Source organism: Aquarana catesbeiana, linkage group LG07 (assembly GCF_042186555.1).
Source record: "Aquarana catesbeiana isolate 2022-GZ linkage group LG07, ASM4218655v1, whole genome shotgun sequence".
NCBI classification, from domain to species: domain Eukaryota; kingdom Metazoa; phylum Chordata; class Amphibia; order Anura; family Ranidae; genus Aquarana; species Aquarana catesbeiana.
The window spans coordinates 20,669,899-20,689,548 of NC_133330.1; the positions used below are offsets into that span (position 1 = coordinate 20,669,899).

Here is a 19,650-nt window from a genome sequence, read left to right on the forward strand (position 1 = left end):
CATGCATTTGGCTCTTCTGTATATTTATCAATAAATCTTTTGGTCATGCACTAGGCGTTGCACCCTCCTAGTTATTTTTTTCCTGCAGGAGAGGAGCCGGTACAACTGTGCAAGACTGAAAGGTCAGAGGACAGATTTAATCACTTGCCGACTGTATATTGTACATATACGGCGGCAAGTTGGCTTCCCTGTGCAGAATCATGTACCTGTATGTGATTCTGCACTTCGGAATCTGGGGCACGCACGCCACCGGCGGTGCAGCTCCTGCTGTGATTGGACACAGCGGAAGCCAATCAGTGAGCCGGCCGAACCCAATGTCCGCCGGGACCCGCCAATCGTTCCCGAGGGAGACAGAAAGGCGGGCTGCCGATGTAAATGAGGCAGGTCACCGTTCTGTGAAAAGGGAAGGTAGAGATCCTGTGTTTCTGCTAAGCAGGAACACAAATCTCTGCCTTTTCACAGTAAAAGCACCCCCCCCCCACAGTAATCACTCCCTAGGAACAAATTTAACCCTTTGATCATCCCCGTTAACCCCTTCCCTGCCAGGCCATTCAGGTCCACCTGTCAGTTTTTTAGGCGGACCTGAACGGAGGCTCCATGCAGGTCTATGGAGCGACAGATGTCAGCGGTGACCATGTCCGCTGACATCCGATCCGCTAAAATCACATGTATGGTGATACGTTCGCATCCATCCTGGCGGATCGGATGAGATCTAATGAAAAGGGACATGCTGTCGGTTTTCGTCCATTCCCTCCATAGGAATCAGCGGCGCTCTGACAAGCCCCTCCCTGGTCGGTGAGCAGAGACGGACCTGTCATCCACCGGCTCAACGGAGAAATCTCCTGCTGAGTTGGCGGACTCCGCTGAGCGGATCCGCCTCGTGTGAATGAGGCCTTAGTGTCCAATTTGTTCACCGCAATGTCGCTGATTAAATAAATTAAAATTCAGTAAATCTATCCCATAGTTTGTAGACGATATAACTTTTGAGCAAACCAATCAATGTACACTTATTGGGATTTTTTTTACCAAAAATATGTAGCAGAATAAATATTGGCCTAAACTGATGAAGAAATTCAATTTTTTCCCATTATTTTTTATTGGATGCGTTTTATAGCAGAAAGTAATATTGTTTCTCCCCCCCCTCCCCCCAAAAAAATTGTCGGTCTTTTTTGTTTATAGTGCAAAAAATAAAAAAATAAGGAGGTGATCAAATACCACCAAAACTAAGCTCTATTTGTGCGGGAAAAAAAGGAAAACATTTTAGGTGAGTACAGCGTCGCACGACCGCGCAATTGTCAGTTAAAATAACGCGGTGCCGTTTGGCAAAAAAAAAATGGCCTGATCATGAAGGAGGGTAAACCTTTCCAGAGCTGAAGTGGTTAAACAAGGACAGGGGTATACATGGAAAGAGAAGGGATATAATTGGGAAATCACAAGCTGAACATTGTACAGTGCTAGGATCGCACTTCCTACAGCAGTGATCAAGATCTGGAACACTAATAAGATGACAGCACTGTCATGTTCGCACGACGCACGCGCAGTGTGGGTCTCATTGGCCTCTAGCTATATTCTATTTTCTCAACATGGATAAAGAACACGCAGTATTAATAACCGTCTTGTTTTTTTCTCCCGTCAACTTCATTATCCCTAGGAATCTGTCAACATGTGATGCGTGAGGAGGCGCGGATCAAAGCAAAGTACGGGATGGAGTATCATTACTGCGTCAGCCAGACAGCAGATCTCACCGACAAAGAGAAAACCAAAGCCTGAAATTACAAGCCGGTAATTAACACTTTTTATTTAGCGGATTAAAAGTTTGCAGCTGAAATCTACGGCTACCAATCTGCAAAAAAAATAATAAAATTCTCATTATTGTGTTTCACAGCCGTCAATCTGGCAAGAGCCGAGAAGAGTCAGCCGAAAACATAATCAAATGTTTTGTGACAGATAAAAAAAGGTTGTTAGCAATTTTCTCACATTTAGAGAAACGCTGCGGGAGATAGACAGGGAAGACAGAAAATGCGCAATTCTGAAGTCACTGCGCACATTGGAAGGAGGCGCAATCCTACACCGAAAACAGGGTTGTTTTTTTTTGCTAGAAAATTACCTAGAACCCCCCCCCCAAATATTATATAATTTTCTAAGCAGAGCCCTAGAGAATAAAATGGTGGTCATTGCATTTTTTTTTTTAATGTCATGTGGTGTTTGCGCAGTAGTTTTTCATACACAATATTTGGGGGAAAATGCACTTTCGAATTTTAAAGTGATAGTAAACCACAAAAACAAAAAAAAAACTGCAAGACAATGGCAATGAAATAAATACCCTAGAACAGGGATATGTAATTAGCGGACCTCATGCCTCTGGGTGTCATGCTTGTGGCTGTCAGAGTCTTGCTATGCCTCATGGGAGTTGTAGTTCTGCCACAGCTGGAGGTCCGCTAATTGCATATCCCTGCCCTAGAACGAAGCCCCCGCAGCGACGCCCAGTCACCGCTGATGGGGGCTGACATATCCCCCACGCCGTTTCTTACAGGTTGGCGGGCTCCAGTGCTGTAAGTGGCGGGAGACGCGTTCCGGTAAGAAGCTCTGAAGTTCCGGCACGATATGCCAAGCCTTCGGAGCGCATGTGCCGCTGTCATCAGTGACTGCATGCAGGGTGAATATCTCCTAAACCTATAATGAGGTAAAAATAACAAAGCGGGGTATACAACCGCTTTAATGTATAAAAAAAAAAAAAAAAAAAATACAATAAATAGCCCATTTTTTGTAAAATATAAAAAGATGATGTTACATCCAGTAAAAAAAATATCAAACATGTCACGCCTTAAAATTGCGCACGTCCCTAGAAAGACGACAAACAACATACATCATAATATCTATAGGTGACTGTTTAAAAGCCTTTAGGTTACCACTTTAGATTTACAGAGGAGGTCTAGTGCGAGAATTACTGCCCGTGATCTAACGTTCGCAGTTATACCTCATGTGTGGGACAATCGCTGTTGGCGTGTGCGCAGTCGCCTTTGTGCGCTAGCATGGGGAGATGTGGTCACTTTAATTTTTTTTTAACAATAAATTTATTTTGTTTTTACACTGTTTTAATTTAATTTTTTTTTCACTTTTATTGCTGTCACAAGTAAAGTAAACAGCCTTTGTGACAGTAATAGGCAGTGACAGGTACTCTTTATGGAGAGATCTAGTGTCTATAAGACCCCAAATCCCTCCTCTGCACTTGAAGACATTTGATCACACCAAGATCGGTGTTTTTGAATACTTTTGATTTAAATGGTGCAGATTACATCCGGGTAAACCGTGATGTCCTCTCATCAACTGATCAAAGTGGATCCCAGCTTTGTATGGGTCTCCAACTTGCTGGCGGAAGTGCCGGATGGCCATTTGAGTCTCCTGGTGGGACGCGAGAGCCCAAGCAGGCGTCAGATGGTGGCGGAAGGGAAGGGGGGGGGCACTACTTATACTTATAGCAATTGAGCAGCTACAGTAGTTTAGTCGCCCCAATCGCTATTACAAGAGAGCCAACTGTCAGCTCTACAAAAAATGGTACCGGGTTGGTGCCCGCAGCTGCAGACATCTCCCTGTTACAAGCACTTGAACTCATATGACGTACTGGGTACGTGATTTGGCGGCAAGTGGTTTTAAAGCTGTATTAAACCCAAAAACGTAATATACAGACTACCAATCCTTAGATGTGGTGCCTGCATTTGTTTTCTTTTTTTAGGCTTTCCCCCCCTGTTTTCACCTGGTGATCTGGCTATTAACACACCTCCTGTATAAAGCCTCCTACACACGATCAGATTTTGTTGGCCAACAAAACCGTGGACTTTTGTCTGAAGGGCGTTGGCCCAAACTTGTCTTGCATACAACACAGCCACACAATTGTTGGCCAACAAGTACGAATGTACTGACATACTACGTTGTTTTTCAGCTCTTTCGCACCACCCTTTGGGCTCCTTCTGCTAATTTCGCGTTAGTAGAAGTTTGGTGAGTGTTGATTTGCACTTTTCATTTCGCGCCAGCCATGCTACGGAATTGGAGGAGATAACGTGTTATTTATTATTGGCCTTGGAGTTATTGCTTTGACTATTTTCTGGTTGAATAATAATGATTTGATTTGGTATATTTTCTATATTTTTGGATATCATGTCTAATTTTATATTCTTTTTTTTAATGCACGATAAAAAAATTGTGTAGAATAATACTGTGTGTTTTACTTCAAATTACTATTTGGGAGGAGGCAGTTACATTTAAAAAAATACAATGTATAATTAACAAGGGATACCAACATATGTGGCAATGGATGGGGGGGGGGGGGGGGTGGAGTAGTAAAAATCCTCAAATGAAGTGAGGCTGCCCTGTACTGCAAGGGTTAAAAAAAAAAAAAAAAAAAAAAAAAGAAGTTCACCTTTTGAAAAAAAATTAAAAAAAAAAAAAAAAAAAAAAAAAAAAGAATACATTTATTTTTTTCACAGAGCCTACGAAGCGTTGAACCTGCGATTAGCAGATAGCGAGTGTAACCAAAGGTTCTGCCCTGAGGGCAGGAAGATTAATGAACTACAAGGGCATTCACCAGCACCCTCACAGTTCATGGAGAGCTCCAAGCCATCAGCTGCAAAGGGTGAGGGCACCTGTACTCTATTTATTCACAGGAAACTGGGAAGAACCTTGCATTGCCATGCTGTTTTCAAATTGTGACAGCGGGTGTGGGGAGAAGATTCCCCGCCTGATATGCGGGGTGCAGATGATGAAACATGTTATATGTTTCAAAGGTGAACTTATCCTTTAAATTGATCTACCACTAAAATGAACTTTACATGCCTTATATACACAATGCTCTGGCTCTCTGCCACCCCCCCCTTCCCCCTGGATCACACTGCTGCCTTATTTACACAGTGCTCCGACTGTCTGCCCTCCTCCCCTGGATCACACTGCTGCCTTATACACACAATGTTCTGGCTCTCTGCCAAACCCCTGGATCACACTGCTGACTTATATACACAATGCTTCAGCTCTCTGCCCCCCTCCACCTGGATCACACTGCTGCCTTATACACACAACGCTCTGGCTCTCTGCCCCCCTCCCCCTGGATCACACTGCTACCATATATGCACAATGCTCTGGCTCTCTGCCACCCTCCCTGGTTCACACTGCTGCCTTATACACACAATGCTTCAGCTCTCTGCCCCCCCCCCCCCACCTGGATCACACTGCTGCCTTATACACAGACTGCTTTGGCTCTCTGCCCCCTGCCCCTGGATCACACTGCTGCCTTATACACACACAATGCTCTGGCTCTCTGCCACCCCCCCGATCACACTGCTGCCTTATATACACAATGCTTCAGCTCTCTGCCCCCATCCTCCTGGATCACACTGCTGCCTTATACACACAACGCTCTGGCTCTCTGCTACCCCTCCTGGATCACACTGCTGCCTTATATACACACACAATGCTCCGGCTCTCTGCCCCCCTCCCCCTGGATCACACTGCTGCCTTATACACACAATGCTCCAGCTGTCTGCCCTCCTCCCCCTAGATCACACTGCTGCCTTATATACACACAATGCTCCAGCTCTCTGCCCCCCCCCCCCAGATCACACTGCTGCCTTATACACACAATGCTCTGGCTCTCTGCCCCCATCCCCCTGGATCACACTGCTGCCTTATACACACAATGCTCTGGCTCTCTGCCCCCGTCCCACATCTGCCTTACAGACTCATCATTGGATCTCACCTCCTTATCCAACTATGTGCTCGAGCTCTGTGTTCCCTCCCACAGAGATCAGCGCTGCCATTGGAAGGCACCTCTCGCTCTCTGCACTACTCCTGGCACCTCCCTCTGAGTTCACAGGAGCAGGAACTACAGAAGAGGCTTTGGGTATCAATGCACGCTGACAATATTGACGGTCATCACACATTGCGAACAATACTGCAAACAACATTGAGCGCTATACATCTGACACAATGTTGACTTGCAGCAGAACCCCTGGGGACCACCACCGTTTTCTCACGGACCGCTGGTTGGCAACCGCTGATCTAGGGTACAGGAAAAACTGTTTTACTTATGTGATCCTTTAAATGTCCTGTTCTTGTTGCCTAGCCTAGACCTAAATGAGCATTTACTCACAGTATGAGTAAATGCCATCATTACCATCATTTTACAGCTGAAATCCAATCACTGGCATATACCCGCTACTATATCATGTGAGAACAGTTTTTTCTTCAAGCCAACAATATTTGTTTTGAGTGACGTCCTGTGCCTTTTTTGATACTAGATTTTTCAAAGTTCCTAATATGGAATCGCTCCAATTGGTATGTGGGGTAGTTGATGACCTGTATGTTGACGCATGTTATTTTGAGCAATGTGACCTACTGTATATGCTTTTGTTTGCAGCTCTCTCTGATATGTTCCCTTCTTATTTTAGAGTCAATACATGTGACCATTCTCCATCATGTACCCCTGACGAAGGTGTAAAAAAAAAAACAGAAATGCGTCGGTTATTAGGGTCTTTACCCACCGGAGAGTATCAGTGTCTTTCTTTTTTGCAATTGTTTTGACTTTTTTTGTATGCACTACCAGACATTATACGTCTTTGTATATATTTTTGTTCACTTGTCTGATTTTTTTAACATTTGTGATAAAATAAAAAAGTTTTTTTAATATATATATATATATATACACACACATCAGTGCTGGTGGTCTTCTAAAGTCCCACCTAGGGGGTATTCTTTCTTGCTTTACTAAGTGTGGGGAGTTTAGCTTTAATACCATTCAGGGGTGAAAAGTAAAAAAAAAAAAAATAGTCGTAAAACCAATGTGTTGTCACTTACTGTATTGCTGGTGAATCTCATCTATCTCCTCCTCACTTTGTTCCTTTTTGAAAGTCATGGCCTGTTGGTGAAAAAAGACGAAACATGTGAAGGAGGGCTCAGGGGAAATATGTCACATCAATTAGCTAAAGAGGATCTCTGGTCACAGTATACATTCTTATTTTTTTTAACTTTAGCATTGCAATAACAATACAAATCATAGTTATTATTGACAATCCAATAAAAACTACTTAAAAAAAAAAAAAAAAATCTCCTTTTATGTTGTAAACTAAACTATTGAGTGGCCTTCCACTGACCCTCCATCTTTAATACTCTGGCGTCGCTGTGTGAAACGCGTCTACCTGTACCTGCTTTTTTTGTCCTGTGGTGCCATTCATTTTACGGATTTTACATTAAAAAGAGACTTATTTAGCTTGGAGTGCAGCCATCCATTTCTTTCTAGCATATGCAACACCACTACCAAGGACCTGTCGGAGACCGGCGGCGCATGCGTGTAAGTACGCCAAGATTTCTGCACATGCGCAGCTTCTGGTAGATTCCCAGTATACCGTCTGGCAAAGTTTTCGTGGGCGTGCACAAATCTGTTGCCCATGCACACTAAAGTCGCACAGCTGCTGCTTTGTAACACACTGTGCCATGGGAAAGCTGTGAGGACGCTTTCCCAGGAGTCAGCGAGACCCAGCCTAGGAAGTACCTGCACACAGCAGCCCCGATCCTCTTCTTCTCAGGCTCACACCTGCCGGTGGCACCTGGCTCAACCCCACCCCCCCACCCCACCTAGTGTCCTCCATAGCAAACCGCTTGCTATAACGGCACTTGTGTGGGCTCGCTCCAGTGTCAGCTCGGTGTCTCCACTGACACACAGAAAAGGGGCTCAGCCCCGCCCACTGCTCCCACCTTACTGGCTGTGATTGACAGCAGCAGGAACCAATGAGGAGTGAAAGAACTGCTGCTCTCATGCACATCGCTGGATCGAGATCATGTTCAGGTAGGTATAAGGGGGGCTGGGGAGGGGGGGATGCACTCGGAAGGGGGTTTTTTTACCTTAATGCAGAGAATACATTAAGGTTTAAAAAAAAAAAAAAAAAAAAAAAAAAAAACCACCTTCAGCCTTTAGAACCACTTTAAGCAGCTACACCAACAGAGATCCTGCATGTCCTCGGAACATTGCACTTGATCACTTTAAATAAGCTTTTGGACTATTGACCATTCGTGGTGTGCTTATTACTGCTGTAACTGTCAACTTCATTTGGCAGCTTGGTAAACAAAAAAAACATATATATATATATATATATATATATATATATATATATATATATATATATATTTTTTTTTTTTTTTTTTTTTCAATAAAAAAAAATTATTAAAATACAGTTAAACCTTGCTTTGAGAGTAACTTGGGTTGAGAGCGTTTTCAAGACAAGCAAAATTTTTAAATACATTTTGACTTGATATACAAGCGATGTCTTAATATACAAGTAGCCTCATGTCACAACTGAGTATAAAAGAGAAGAGAGGCGCCTCTAAGTGTAGCAATATGGTTACATTTACAGATCCAACATTTAGCAACATATTGCTACACTTAGAGGCGCCTCTCTTCTCTTTTATACTCTGTAGCTCCTGCTGGATTTTGCTTCTAATCCCCTTGTGGAGGCTTCCATTTGTGGATGGACATTTTATGGTTACACAACCTGGTCACATTGCTATAATCTTTTTCTATGGACTATAAACTGAAGGACTTATGAATAAATGGTTGTGGAATAAATTATTTGAGTTTCCATTAGTGCTTATGGGGAAATTCGCTTTGATATAAGAGTGCTTTGGATTACAAGCATGTTTGTGGAACGAATTATGCACACCAAGGTTTTACTGTACTACAATTACAGGTGTTATCCCTATACAGTTACTAGCAGGGCCAGAACAAGGGGTGCTCCATTCGCTGAGGAAGTCCTTACCCACGGACGATACGCGTGCGAGGGGCTACGTGACGTCAGTACAGCCACCCACCTGGTTTTATATGCATCATTACATGTCCTGTATCCTACCCTGTTACCCTGAAAATAAGACCTAGCAAGATTGTCGGTGATGGCTGCAATATAAGCCCTACCCCCCCCCCCCCCCCAATAAGCCCTAGTTAAAGTCCTTGTAGGCCTTATTTTCAGGGTAGGGCTTATTTTCGGGAAAACAGAGTAGGGCTTATTTGGGGGGGGGTAGGGCTTACATTGCAGCCATCACTGACAATCGCGCTAGGTCTTATTTTCGGGGAAACAGGGTAGCACTGGGATTCAGTGCGGTCTTTGTGAGTAATATTTTTATTCATTAAATCAGTGTCTTTTACCAAATGGAGAGCACTATATTTCTTTCATTTTAATTTTACATGAGCAATGCATGATTAAAGAGTGTGACATTGGGTTATCGAATGAATGTGGAGATCGTTTGGAGGACCCTACAGGAAGTCAACCCTCTCAACTTTTACAATTACCTTTATGAAGGGACTGCATGAATGACCTGTCTGTTAGTTCAGAGGTCTATTCATTAAGGTGAGCGGCCTGTACCTCTGGTGGTGGAACACCCTGAATTGGATGCACAGTGGTGAATATCGTTTTCAAGCACCCTATTCACTACTAAGGAGTCTTCCCTCTTCCTGTCGGTGTGTCAGCTGTTGACACCTCTGTGCTTCAGAAACTCTACACTCTGGGGCTTGTTGTTGCTTTTAGTAATTAATGATCATTTCTGAGCGCTGCACTGCTTATTAATTCCAGAACAAGGGGTGGGCAGAAGGGATAGCCGCCCCAGGCACAGTGGTGGGGGGTGGGAAGTTGCTCCCTCACTACAGGCTGCAGACCAGCGGCTGACTGCAGCTTCATTTCTGCTGTGACAGCTACAACATCAAGCCCACTTTCAACCCCATCTACCCACAGCTGACATGTAAAAACACACCATGCATGCGCAACTACCTTCTAGCAAGTAAGCGATTAGGCCACATATGTGAAGTGCACGCTACATACCAACTATGGGCAGCTGGAGCAAGGGGGAAGAGAATGGGTGCAGGGCAGGACACCCATTTAGCAGAAGGGGAGGGGGGTGCAGAACCTGACCCAGTACTGGTTACTAGTCTACCATCACTTTATTATAATGTGTTTTCAAGTAGGGGAAGTGATTAGACTTCCACCCCTGGACTGGGCACACTTTGTGCTAATAGGTAGCCCCATAATAGCTTCCATCAATCAGCTGATGAAAAGGGTAATGCAAAGTGTTTTCACAGATAATTAAAATTAATCCATTAATGTGATCTCTAGTTAACATCCGCCTGCTTTACTGCACACGGCAAACGAGCGAGGTGTCGTGAGGATCGGTGTTCTTCATTAAATGTCAATGAATGCGTGAAATTTGTTGAAAAACAGAATGCCATTATAAGTGGTGTCACCTGTCACCAAAAAAAAAGCCACAAACACATGTTAATTGGCACGCTCTGTAAAGGTCATGTCATTGGTGGGGGTGGGGGGTGGGGGTGGCATGCAGGCGATGCGATGGTCCGGTGCTCTCTGCGGGGGCTTACGGGCGATAGTGAGGTGGGCATGTGCTGAACTAAACCCATTTTAAGTGGTTTTATGATGCTAACAAGAATTACATCACCAACCAGACACAGAGAGCAAGGACGATCAACTTTATAACAATGGTACAGAGAGAGAGAACGCTGCGGATTATTAACAGCAAAATGTGTGATGTGATTCTTGCTGTTACAACTGTCATTTCATTTAACGCCTTCCTCCTAAATGTGTTTAGTTTAAAAGCTTTATTTGTTTCCCTGGTGCTGTGTTCCGAGATGGAAATTGACTTCTCCGACAAGCAAATCCAGAGAAAATATAAAGAGAAATAAATATCGGAATTCAGAGGGCGGCAAAGCGGTGGTCATCGCTGTGGCTTAGTATCACTGCTGTATTATCCTCCCTGGCGGTAGGATTATGTCAGATTTTTGCTTCTCAAAGCGGTGCAATTGTTTGGCATAGAAATTTGGCGTTTTATATTGTAGGCCTGTAATTCTTTAATTTATTTCTTTCAGGTACTTACAGTGGGGACGGAAAGTATTCAGACCCCCTTAAATTTTTCACTCTTTGTTATATTGCAGCCATTTGCTAAAATCATTTAAGTTCATTTTTTTCCTCATTAATGTACACACAGCACCCCATATTGACAGAAAAACACAGAATTGTTGACATTTTTGCAGATTTATTAAAAAAGAAAAACTGAAATATCACATGGTCCTAAGTATTCAGACCCTTTGCTCAGTATTTAGTAGAAGCCCCCTTTTGATCTAATACAGCCATGAGTCTTTTTGGGAAAGATGCAACAAGTTTTTCACACCTGGATTTGGGGATCCTCTGCCATTCCTCCTTGCAGATCCTCTCCAGTTCTGTCAGGTTGGATGGTAAACGTTGGTGGACGGCCATTTTTAGGTCTCTCCAGAGATGCTCAATTGGGTTTAAGTCAGGGCTCTGGCTGGGCCATTCAAGAACAGTCACGGAGTTGTTGTGAAGCCACTTCTTCGTTATTTTAGCTGTGTGCTTAGGGTCATTGTCTTGTTGGAAGGTAAACCTTCGGCCCAGTCTGAGGTCCTGAGCACTCTGGAGAAGGTTTTCATCCAGGATATCCCTGTACTTGGCCGCATTCATCTTTTCCTCGATTGCAACCAGTGGTCCTGTCCCTGCAGCTGAAAAACACCCCCACAGCATGATGCTGCCACCACCATGCTTCACTGTTGGGATTGTATTGGACAGGTGATGAGCAGTGCCTGGTTTTCTCCACACATACCGCTTAGAATTAAGGCCAAAAAGTTCTATCTTGGTCTCATCAGACCAGAGAATCTTATTTCTCCCCATCTTGGAGACCTTCAGGTGTTTTTTAGCAAACTTCATGCGGGCTTTCATGTGTCTTGCACTGAGGAGAGGCTTCCGTCGGGCCACTCTGCCATAAAGCCCCGACTGGTGGAGGGCTGCAGTGATGGTTGCCTTTCTACAACTTTCTCCCATCTCCCGACTGCATCTCTGGAGCGCAGCCACAGTGATCTTTGGGTTCTTCTTTACCTCTCTCACCAAGGCTCTTCTCCCCCGATAGCTCAGTTTGGCCGGACGGCCAGCTCTAGGAAGGGTTCTGGTCGTCCCAAACGTCTTCCATTTAAGGATTATGGAGACCACTGTGCTCTTAGAAACTTTAGTGCAGCAGAAATTTTTTTTGTAACCTTGGCCAGATCTGTGCCTTGCCACAATTCTGTCTCTGAGCTCTTCCGGCAGTTCTTTTGACCTCATGATTCTCATTTGCTCTGACATGCACTGTGAGCTGTAAGGTCTTATATAGACAGGTGTGTGGCTTTCCTAATCAAGTCCAATCAGTATAATCAAACACAGCTGGACTCAAATTAAGGTGTAGAACCATCTCAAGGATGATCAGAAGAAATGGACAGCACCTGAGTTAAATATATGAGTGTCACAGCAAAGGGTCTGAATACTTAGGACCATGTGATATTTCAGTTTTTCTTTTTTAATAAACCTGCAAAAATGTCAACAATTCTGTGTTTTTCTGTCAATATGGGGTGCTGTGTGTACAATATGGGGTGCTGTGTGTACAATATGGGGTGCTGTGTGTACAATATGGATTGCTGTGTGTACATTAATGAGGAAAAAAATGAACTTAAATGATTTTAGCAAATGGCTGCAACATAACAAAGAGTGAAAAATTTAAGGGGGTCTGAATACTTTCCATCCCCACTGTACATACAGTATACCGCACTGAGCCAAGCACGGCGAGCAATGTATTCTATTAATGAATACAAAGCCTGCTCGGATTAACTTGGAGAGTCAGAGAGGCGCGGGCTGATGATGTTATACCCTCTACCAATCCGAGCAGGCTTTGTATTCATTAATAGAATACATCACTCGCCGTGATTGGCTCAGCGCAGTATACTGTATGTAGCCGAAGCTACATACAGTATTACCACACATCCAGCAGGCTAATATCAAGCGGGCGTCATTTAATACTGGCGTATAAGACAACCCCCGATTTTTGGGGGATATTTTTAAGTATAAAAGGTCGTCATACGCCGGAAAATACGGTAGTGTGTTGGGGATATTAGAGTGTAAGCTTCTCTGGTACAGAGGCTGATGTGACTGGCTCGGTGTTCTCTGTACAGCACTGCGGTATATGTCAGAGCTATATAAATGTATAATAATATTAAAATTGTGTGACTGTGGTGATGACATTAGAGTGTAAGCTCCTCTGGTGCAAAGACTGATGAGAATGGCTCAGTGTTCTCTGTACAACGGTGTAAAATATGTCAGAGTTATGTAAGTGGGTATCCCCCCTCCTCCTGTACTCACACTTTCCTGCTTGGCCACCAGACTTAAACGAACCTTCTCGTTCTTCTCAATCTCTTTAACGATTTCAGCAGCTATGAAAACAAAACAAACGAGTTAGGAAAAGAGCAGCGCAAGCTGAAAGAAGACGACTGAAGTGCAGCTACATGTATGGGAATTCACTATATAGGATTGTTTTTAGGTCAAGTAGTAAGATAGAAGAAGGTTGGATCAGATGTTCCTCTTCTCTGAGCTCTCAGGAAACATCTGCACTTCTAGGACTACAAAGACTAAAAGCTGCAACTACACAGATATGTACTGAGCGAGGTTCAATACATTCTCCATCCTGCAAAGGTAGAGATGGTAAAGTGAGTCATTACTGTATATCATAATAGCGCTTTGTATTATGAGGAGCTTTTGAAATCACAATACAGTACAACCAATTAGAACTTCCTTAGAGAAGATAGAACTGCTCTTAATGAGCTTTCAGCAAGCTTTGTTCAAGCTTCAAAGTACCATTCAGCTTAAGTTTGTAAATGTTGAACACAGATCCTAATGAGAGTGCTGCTTGCCACTTTAAAGTGTTACTAAACCCAGGACCATGCATTCCCTATATCTGGTCTCCCCTGGGCCCTGCATTCCCTATATCTGGTCTCCCCAGGGCCCTGCATTCCCTATATCTGGTCTCCCCGGACCCTGCATTCCCTATAGCTGGTCTCCCCGGGACCCTGCATTCCCTATAGCTGATCTCCCCGGGACCCTGCATTCCCTATATCTGGTCTCCCCGGGGCCCTGCATTCCCTATATCTGGTCTCCCCAGAGCCCTGCATTCCCTATATCTGGTCTCCCCGGGGCCCTGCATTCCCTATATCTGGTCTCCCCAGGGCCCTGCATTCCCTATATCTGGTCTCCCCGGGGCCCTGCATTCCCTATATCTGGTCTCCCCGGGGCCCTGCATTCCCTATATCTGGTCTCCCCGGGGCCCTGCATTCCCTATATCTGGTCTCCCCGGGGGCCCTGCATTGCCTATATCTGGTCTCCCCGGGGGCCCTGCATTGCCTATATCTGGTCTCCCCGGGGGCCCTGCATTCCCTATATCTGGTCTCCCCAGAGCCCTGCATTCTCTATATCTGGTCTCCCCGGGGCCCTGCATTCCCTATATCTGGTCTCCCCGGGGCCCTGCATTCCCTATATCTGGTCTCCCCGGGGGCCCTGCAATCCCTGTATCTGGTCTCCCCGGGGGCCCTGCAATCCCTGTATCTGGTCTCCCCGGGGGCCCTGCAATCCCTATATCTGGTCTCCCCGGGGGCCCTGCAATCCCTATATCTGGTCTCCCCGGGGGCCCTGCAATCCCTATAACTGGTCTCCCCTGGGCCCTGCATTCCCTATATCTGGTTTTCCCCTGGGCCCTGAATTCCCTATATCTGATCTCCCCAGGGCCCTGCATTCCCTATATCTGTTTTCCCCTGGGCCCTGAATTCCCTATATCTGGTCTCCCCAGGACTCTGCATTCCCTATATCTGGTCTCCCACAGTACACAGAACATGCAAATGCAATTATTTTAGGAAATATAAAATGCTAAATACCTTTTCTCATCAGCAGTATATAGCAGTCTTGTGACTTCTATCGGTGTCTGGTTAAAGAGGTTGTAAAACTCCATTTTCAAGTTGCACCTATAGGTAAGCCTATAATAAGGCTTACCTATAAGGTACTGTAAATATCTCCTACACATGTGCCGTTTAGGAGAGATTTACTTTGTACTGCGCTGATAATGTCATTGCATATGCGCTGTGAAGAAACGGTCCTCCGTGCAGTTACTTCTTTAGCGAGTGCCGTGACTGGCGGCTCCCTCGTGCATGTGCGGGAGTGACATCACGTGACTCCGGCCAGTCACAGAGCCGAATGTCTGCGGTCCTAGAAGGAAGAGGGGCGAACATGGATGCGGCCTACCGTGGGGACTACGCAGGCTTTATTTGCAGGTAAGTGCCACATAATGTGCTAGTATGCGATGCATACTAGCACATTATGCTTTTACTTTGCAGGGTACAAAAAAGGGAGTAAAACCCATCATGGTGTACTTCCTCTTTAAAGCTTGTAGGAGGGGTTTTCATCCTCCTCTGTTCTTTGAGGATGCATGACCCCTGACCCTCTGTCAGGACAGTGCTGATTGGCCCTGTGCTAATCAGATGCACCCTCCCAAGAGAGATAAAAACTCTCTAGCAATACACACCAAACTGAGCGTGTGTAGAGTGACTCCAGAGGCTCTGTCTTATCAGGAGATGAATTGGGAACTTTGGAAGAAGGGGAGGATCAGAGAAGACCGGATCAAGCAGTCTTTTTACACAATGCAGAGGATTAACCCCTTAAAGCGGGATTCCGGCCAGCTAAAAAAATTTTTTAAAGTCAGCAGCTACAAACACTGTAGCTGCTGACTTTAAATAAGTAGACTTACCTGTCCTGGGTGCCCGTGATGTCGGCCGCCCGAGGCCGACCCGTCCCTCGGCTCCCGGCATCGCCATCCTAGGTAAGGGAAATAGGCAGTGGAGCCTTGCGGCTTCACTGCCAGTTTCCTACTGTGCACGCGCGAGCAGCGCGGCAAACTGTGAATGGCCCCGTGCTTTTCTGGGAACACACATAGTTCCCAGAAGGCAATGGGGCCGCTCATCTAGGAGCATAACACGCCGCGGAATAGGAACAGGGAGATTAGGAAGACTGCAAAGCATCAAGGGTTCAGGTAAGTTTAAAAAAAATTTTTTTTTTCAAATGTTTTTTTTTAATTCTTTTAGGATTTTTGGTGCAATTTTTTTTTTTAGGGTGGCCCTCCACTTTAAGTTCCACAGTGAGTATAACAAGCACGCTTTACTGCATATGCAGACTGATTTTACTGTTGTGGGATTGGTAATACTTTAAGCAAGCTGTTACCAGGCATCAGCAGGCTTTCAACAAGCTTCAAGTGCTGAAGCCTGCTAGCAGCTTGCGTAAAGTGGCAATCAGCACTCCCATTAGGTTCTGAGTTCAACATTTACAAACTGGTGCTGAATGGTACTTTAAAGCTTGCCGTTCTACACTGCTCTTATACAAGTTGAAAATTTTTCTCTTCAGGTGTTCTTTTTCCTGTAAGTGGACTGTGGCAAAAAAACAAAAGAAAAAAAACTGACACCGTCCACTGCCCTACTGACTCCGTCCACTGATCTACTGACTCCGTCCACTGATCTACTGACTCCGTCCACTGATCTACTGACTCCGTCCACTGATCTACTGACTCCGTCCACTGATCTACTGACTCCGTCCACTGATCTACTGACTCCGTCCACTGATCTACTGACTCCGTCCACTGATCTACTGACTCCGTCCACTGATCTACTGACTCCGTCCACTGATCTACTGACTCCGTCCACTGCCCTACTGACACCGTCCACTGCCCTACTGACACCGTCCACTGCCCTACTGACACCGTCCACTGCCCTACTGACTCCGTCCACTGCCCTACTGACTCCGTCCACTGCCCTACTGACTCCGTCCACTGCCCTACTGACTCCGTCCACTGCCCTACTGACTCCGTCCACTGCCCTACTGACACCGTCCACTGCCCTACTGACACCGTCCACTGCCCTACTGACACCGTCCACTGATCTACTGACTCCGTCCACTGATCTACTGACTCCGTCCACTGATCTACTGACTCCGTCCACTGCCCTACTGACTCCGTCCACTGCCCTACTGACTCCGTCCACTGCCCTACTGACTCCGTCCACTGCCCTACTGACTCCGTCCACTGCCCTACTGACACCGTCCACTGCCCTGACACCGTCCACTGCCCTACTGACTCCGTCCACTGCTCTACTGACTCCGTCCACTGCCCTACTGACACCGTCCACTGCTCTGCTGACACCGTCCACCGCTCTACTGACACCGTCCACCGAACTACCGACACCGTCCTCTCTCCCACTGACCCACTGCACACACTGTCCGCTGCCCTACTGACACTGTCAACTTATAAGGTCACATTTTTACAGTGACATTTGTTTTAGTAATCTTAATATATTTTTGAGTACAAGAATACTTTTGTTTTATATAACCATGCCTCTCTAAGCCCCTAGAACTGGTAAAGCGATTTGGCCACACCCACTGTGCATTGCTGTCCTCCTTGGGGCACCCAAAAGGTATTCCAGGTCTTTTACAATCCTATTGTGTATATTACAAAAAAAATAGAAATGACTATGTGTTGCTATTGTGATCAAGATTGGCTTGAAAAAAAAAGGTGGCGACTCTAGATGCCATGCCAGAAGGTGGCATTATGTGGAGGATTCAAACCTCGTCCCCACGGCGGATTGGGAGGGGCGCCGCCAGGAGGGAAGTAGAGCACACAGAAGCAGGACTCAAACACCCGCTTCTTGGCTCACTTCGACTTGCCTGGTGGCGCCCCTCCTATCACGATTGAAATGACACATAATAAATATATAAAAAAATATATATATATATTTATTATTACCATCCTATGGCTTATCTATGTATATATTACACTTCCCTCTCTGAGCAGGGGGCTGGATGGAGAACTTCTCTCTAGGGCTGAGGGGATGGGGATGGGTTGGGGGGGCTCTGAACTGAGTTTTTTCCCATAGGGTGAAAGAATGTAAAGCTTCGCCACTACATACAGGTGAACTTTAAACTGCTCCATTACTGCAGCCTGGAAATACGGCACGTATCCCTCATTTACTTGCATCAGTGGTTTGCTGTAGAGCGATTGCCATTTTATTGGATGTGACTAAAGAGATTAAGCTAAACACACGGCAAAACATTTTGTTTTCCTCCAGCCTAAACACATTACGGCAGAGCTGGAATAATAACAGGACCTCTAGGCAGAACAATACAATCATAATAGGTAATAAAGGACTGCGAGCTTCCTGTACGAGAGTCACAGCACTGCCATTGGGCCACTCCTTATAAAGCTGGTCACAGATCAATAAAATTCCCAACTAATATTCTTAAGAAAATTCCTAGGAAAATTTGTACAAAAATTCCCAGAACATTTGAAAGATTTCATATTCTTTTATCATTTTTTTTTTTTTGGAATAAATGGACCAAAACAAAAGAAATTTGTGGGTCAAGATAAAATTTTCCAATCTGCTCCTTAGAATTTGTTCGTCACAGTGTCCAAAAAACAAACATTGATTTGACTAATAATTAGAAAGACAAGCAAACTTCCTTAGAATATTCTTTTTCTAAGAATTTTCATTGGAAATTCTATCCGTCTATGGGCAACATAGGGGGGGTGGGAGTCAGGGCGGAGAAGCTCCTTAAAAAGGATAAATAGACAAAGAGGAAAAAGAACCTGCTCCAGGTGTCTGAGCCACAAAAATGTCCTCCTCCTCCTCAGTATGCAAAGTAGCATGTAGAAAGAAATTTAATCTGGATGGCCGCACTCCAACAATAATTTCTTTATTGGTTAAAAACCATACAGCAAGAGATGGAATCAACAGCTAACATGTTTCACACCATAACTACTGGTGCTTACTCAGGCAGCTATGAGTAAGTCCCAGTAGTTATGGTGTGAAACATGTTAGCTGTTGATTCCATCTCTTGCTGTATGGTTTTTAACCAATAAAAACATTTTTGTTGGAGTGTGGCCATCCAGATTAAACTTCTCTCTCCATCTTTAAAAGGCTAGTTCATCTTTACAAAAAATCTGCCTATGCAGGTAAGGGATGTTTATAGATTAAAGGAGAAGTCCAGCCTGAGCTTGTTTGGCTGGGCCTTCTCCTGTGGGTCACAGGAATGACGTTTGTTTTGCACTTCTGTGACCCGTTTTCAGCAGAGAGCGGATCCACCAGGTGCCTAGACCATCACCCAGCTCAGCCTCATAGGGAGCCGCTGAGAGCCTGAGACGGCACGCTGAATGAATGAATGACTTGTATAGCGCTGCAAATGAGAACTAAATCACCTCAAGGTGCTTGGTCTGTCTTGTGGGTCCAGCTTGTTAGAAGAGGTAGGTCTTGAGTTTTTTTCCTGAAGGCCTGATGGTTTTCTTCCATACGGATGTTGGTCGGTAGAGTGTTCCATAGCCGTGGTCCTTGGACTGCGAACCTTCGCTCTCCCTTCGATTTGTAGCGGGATTTGGGAACGTGGAGGAGGTTTTGGTCGCTTGATCGAAGACTGCGATTAGGTATGTAGCGTTCTATTTTCTCGCGTAGGTAATGAGCGTTTCCTTGTAGGCATTTGTGGGTGAGGCAGAGGGTCTTGAATGTGATCCGATCCTTTACGGTTAGCCAATGTAGGCTCCTTAGGGATGGGGAAATGGATTCCCAGGTTTTTTTTCCTGTTATCAGTCTTTCTACGGTGTTTTGGATGAGTTGTAGGCGTGCAATCTGGTATTTAGGTAGTCCGGTGTAGAGGGAGTTTGTGTAGTCGAGTCGGTAGTTAATGATAGTTCCAACTACTGCCGCTTTGTCCTCCGCTC

General features: G+C 45.1%; 1 protein-coding gene across 2 annotated transcripts in view; it reads right to left on the reverse strand.

Moving 5' to 3' along the window:
* RAD18 (RAD18 E3 ubiquitin protein ligase) overlaps nt 1-19,650 on the reverse strand; it is a 418,996-nt gene that overhangs the window by 225,741 nt on the left and 173,605 nt on the right. For both annotated transcript variants that reach the window (XM_073591734.1, XM_073591735.1), the window contains 2 exons: nt 13,218-13,288; nt 6,844-6,904 (listed from right to left, as the gene is read on the reverse strand). In XM_073591734.1, coding sequence (XP_073447835.1) covers nt 6,844-6,904; nt 13,218-13,288 — 132 coding nt within the window. The remainder of the gene's footprint in view (nt 1-6,843; nt 6,905-13,217; nt 13,289-19,650) is intronic.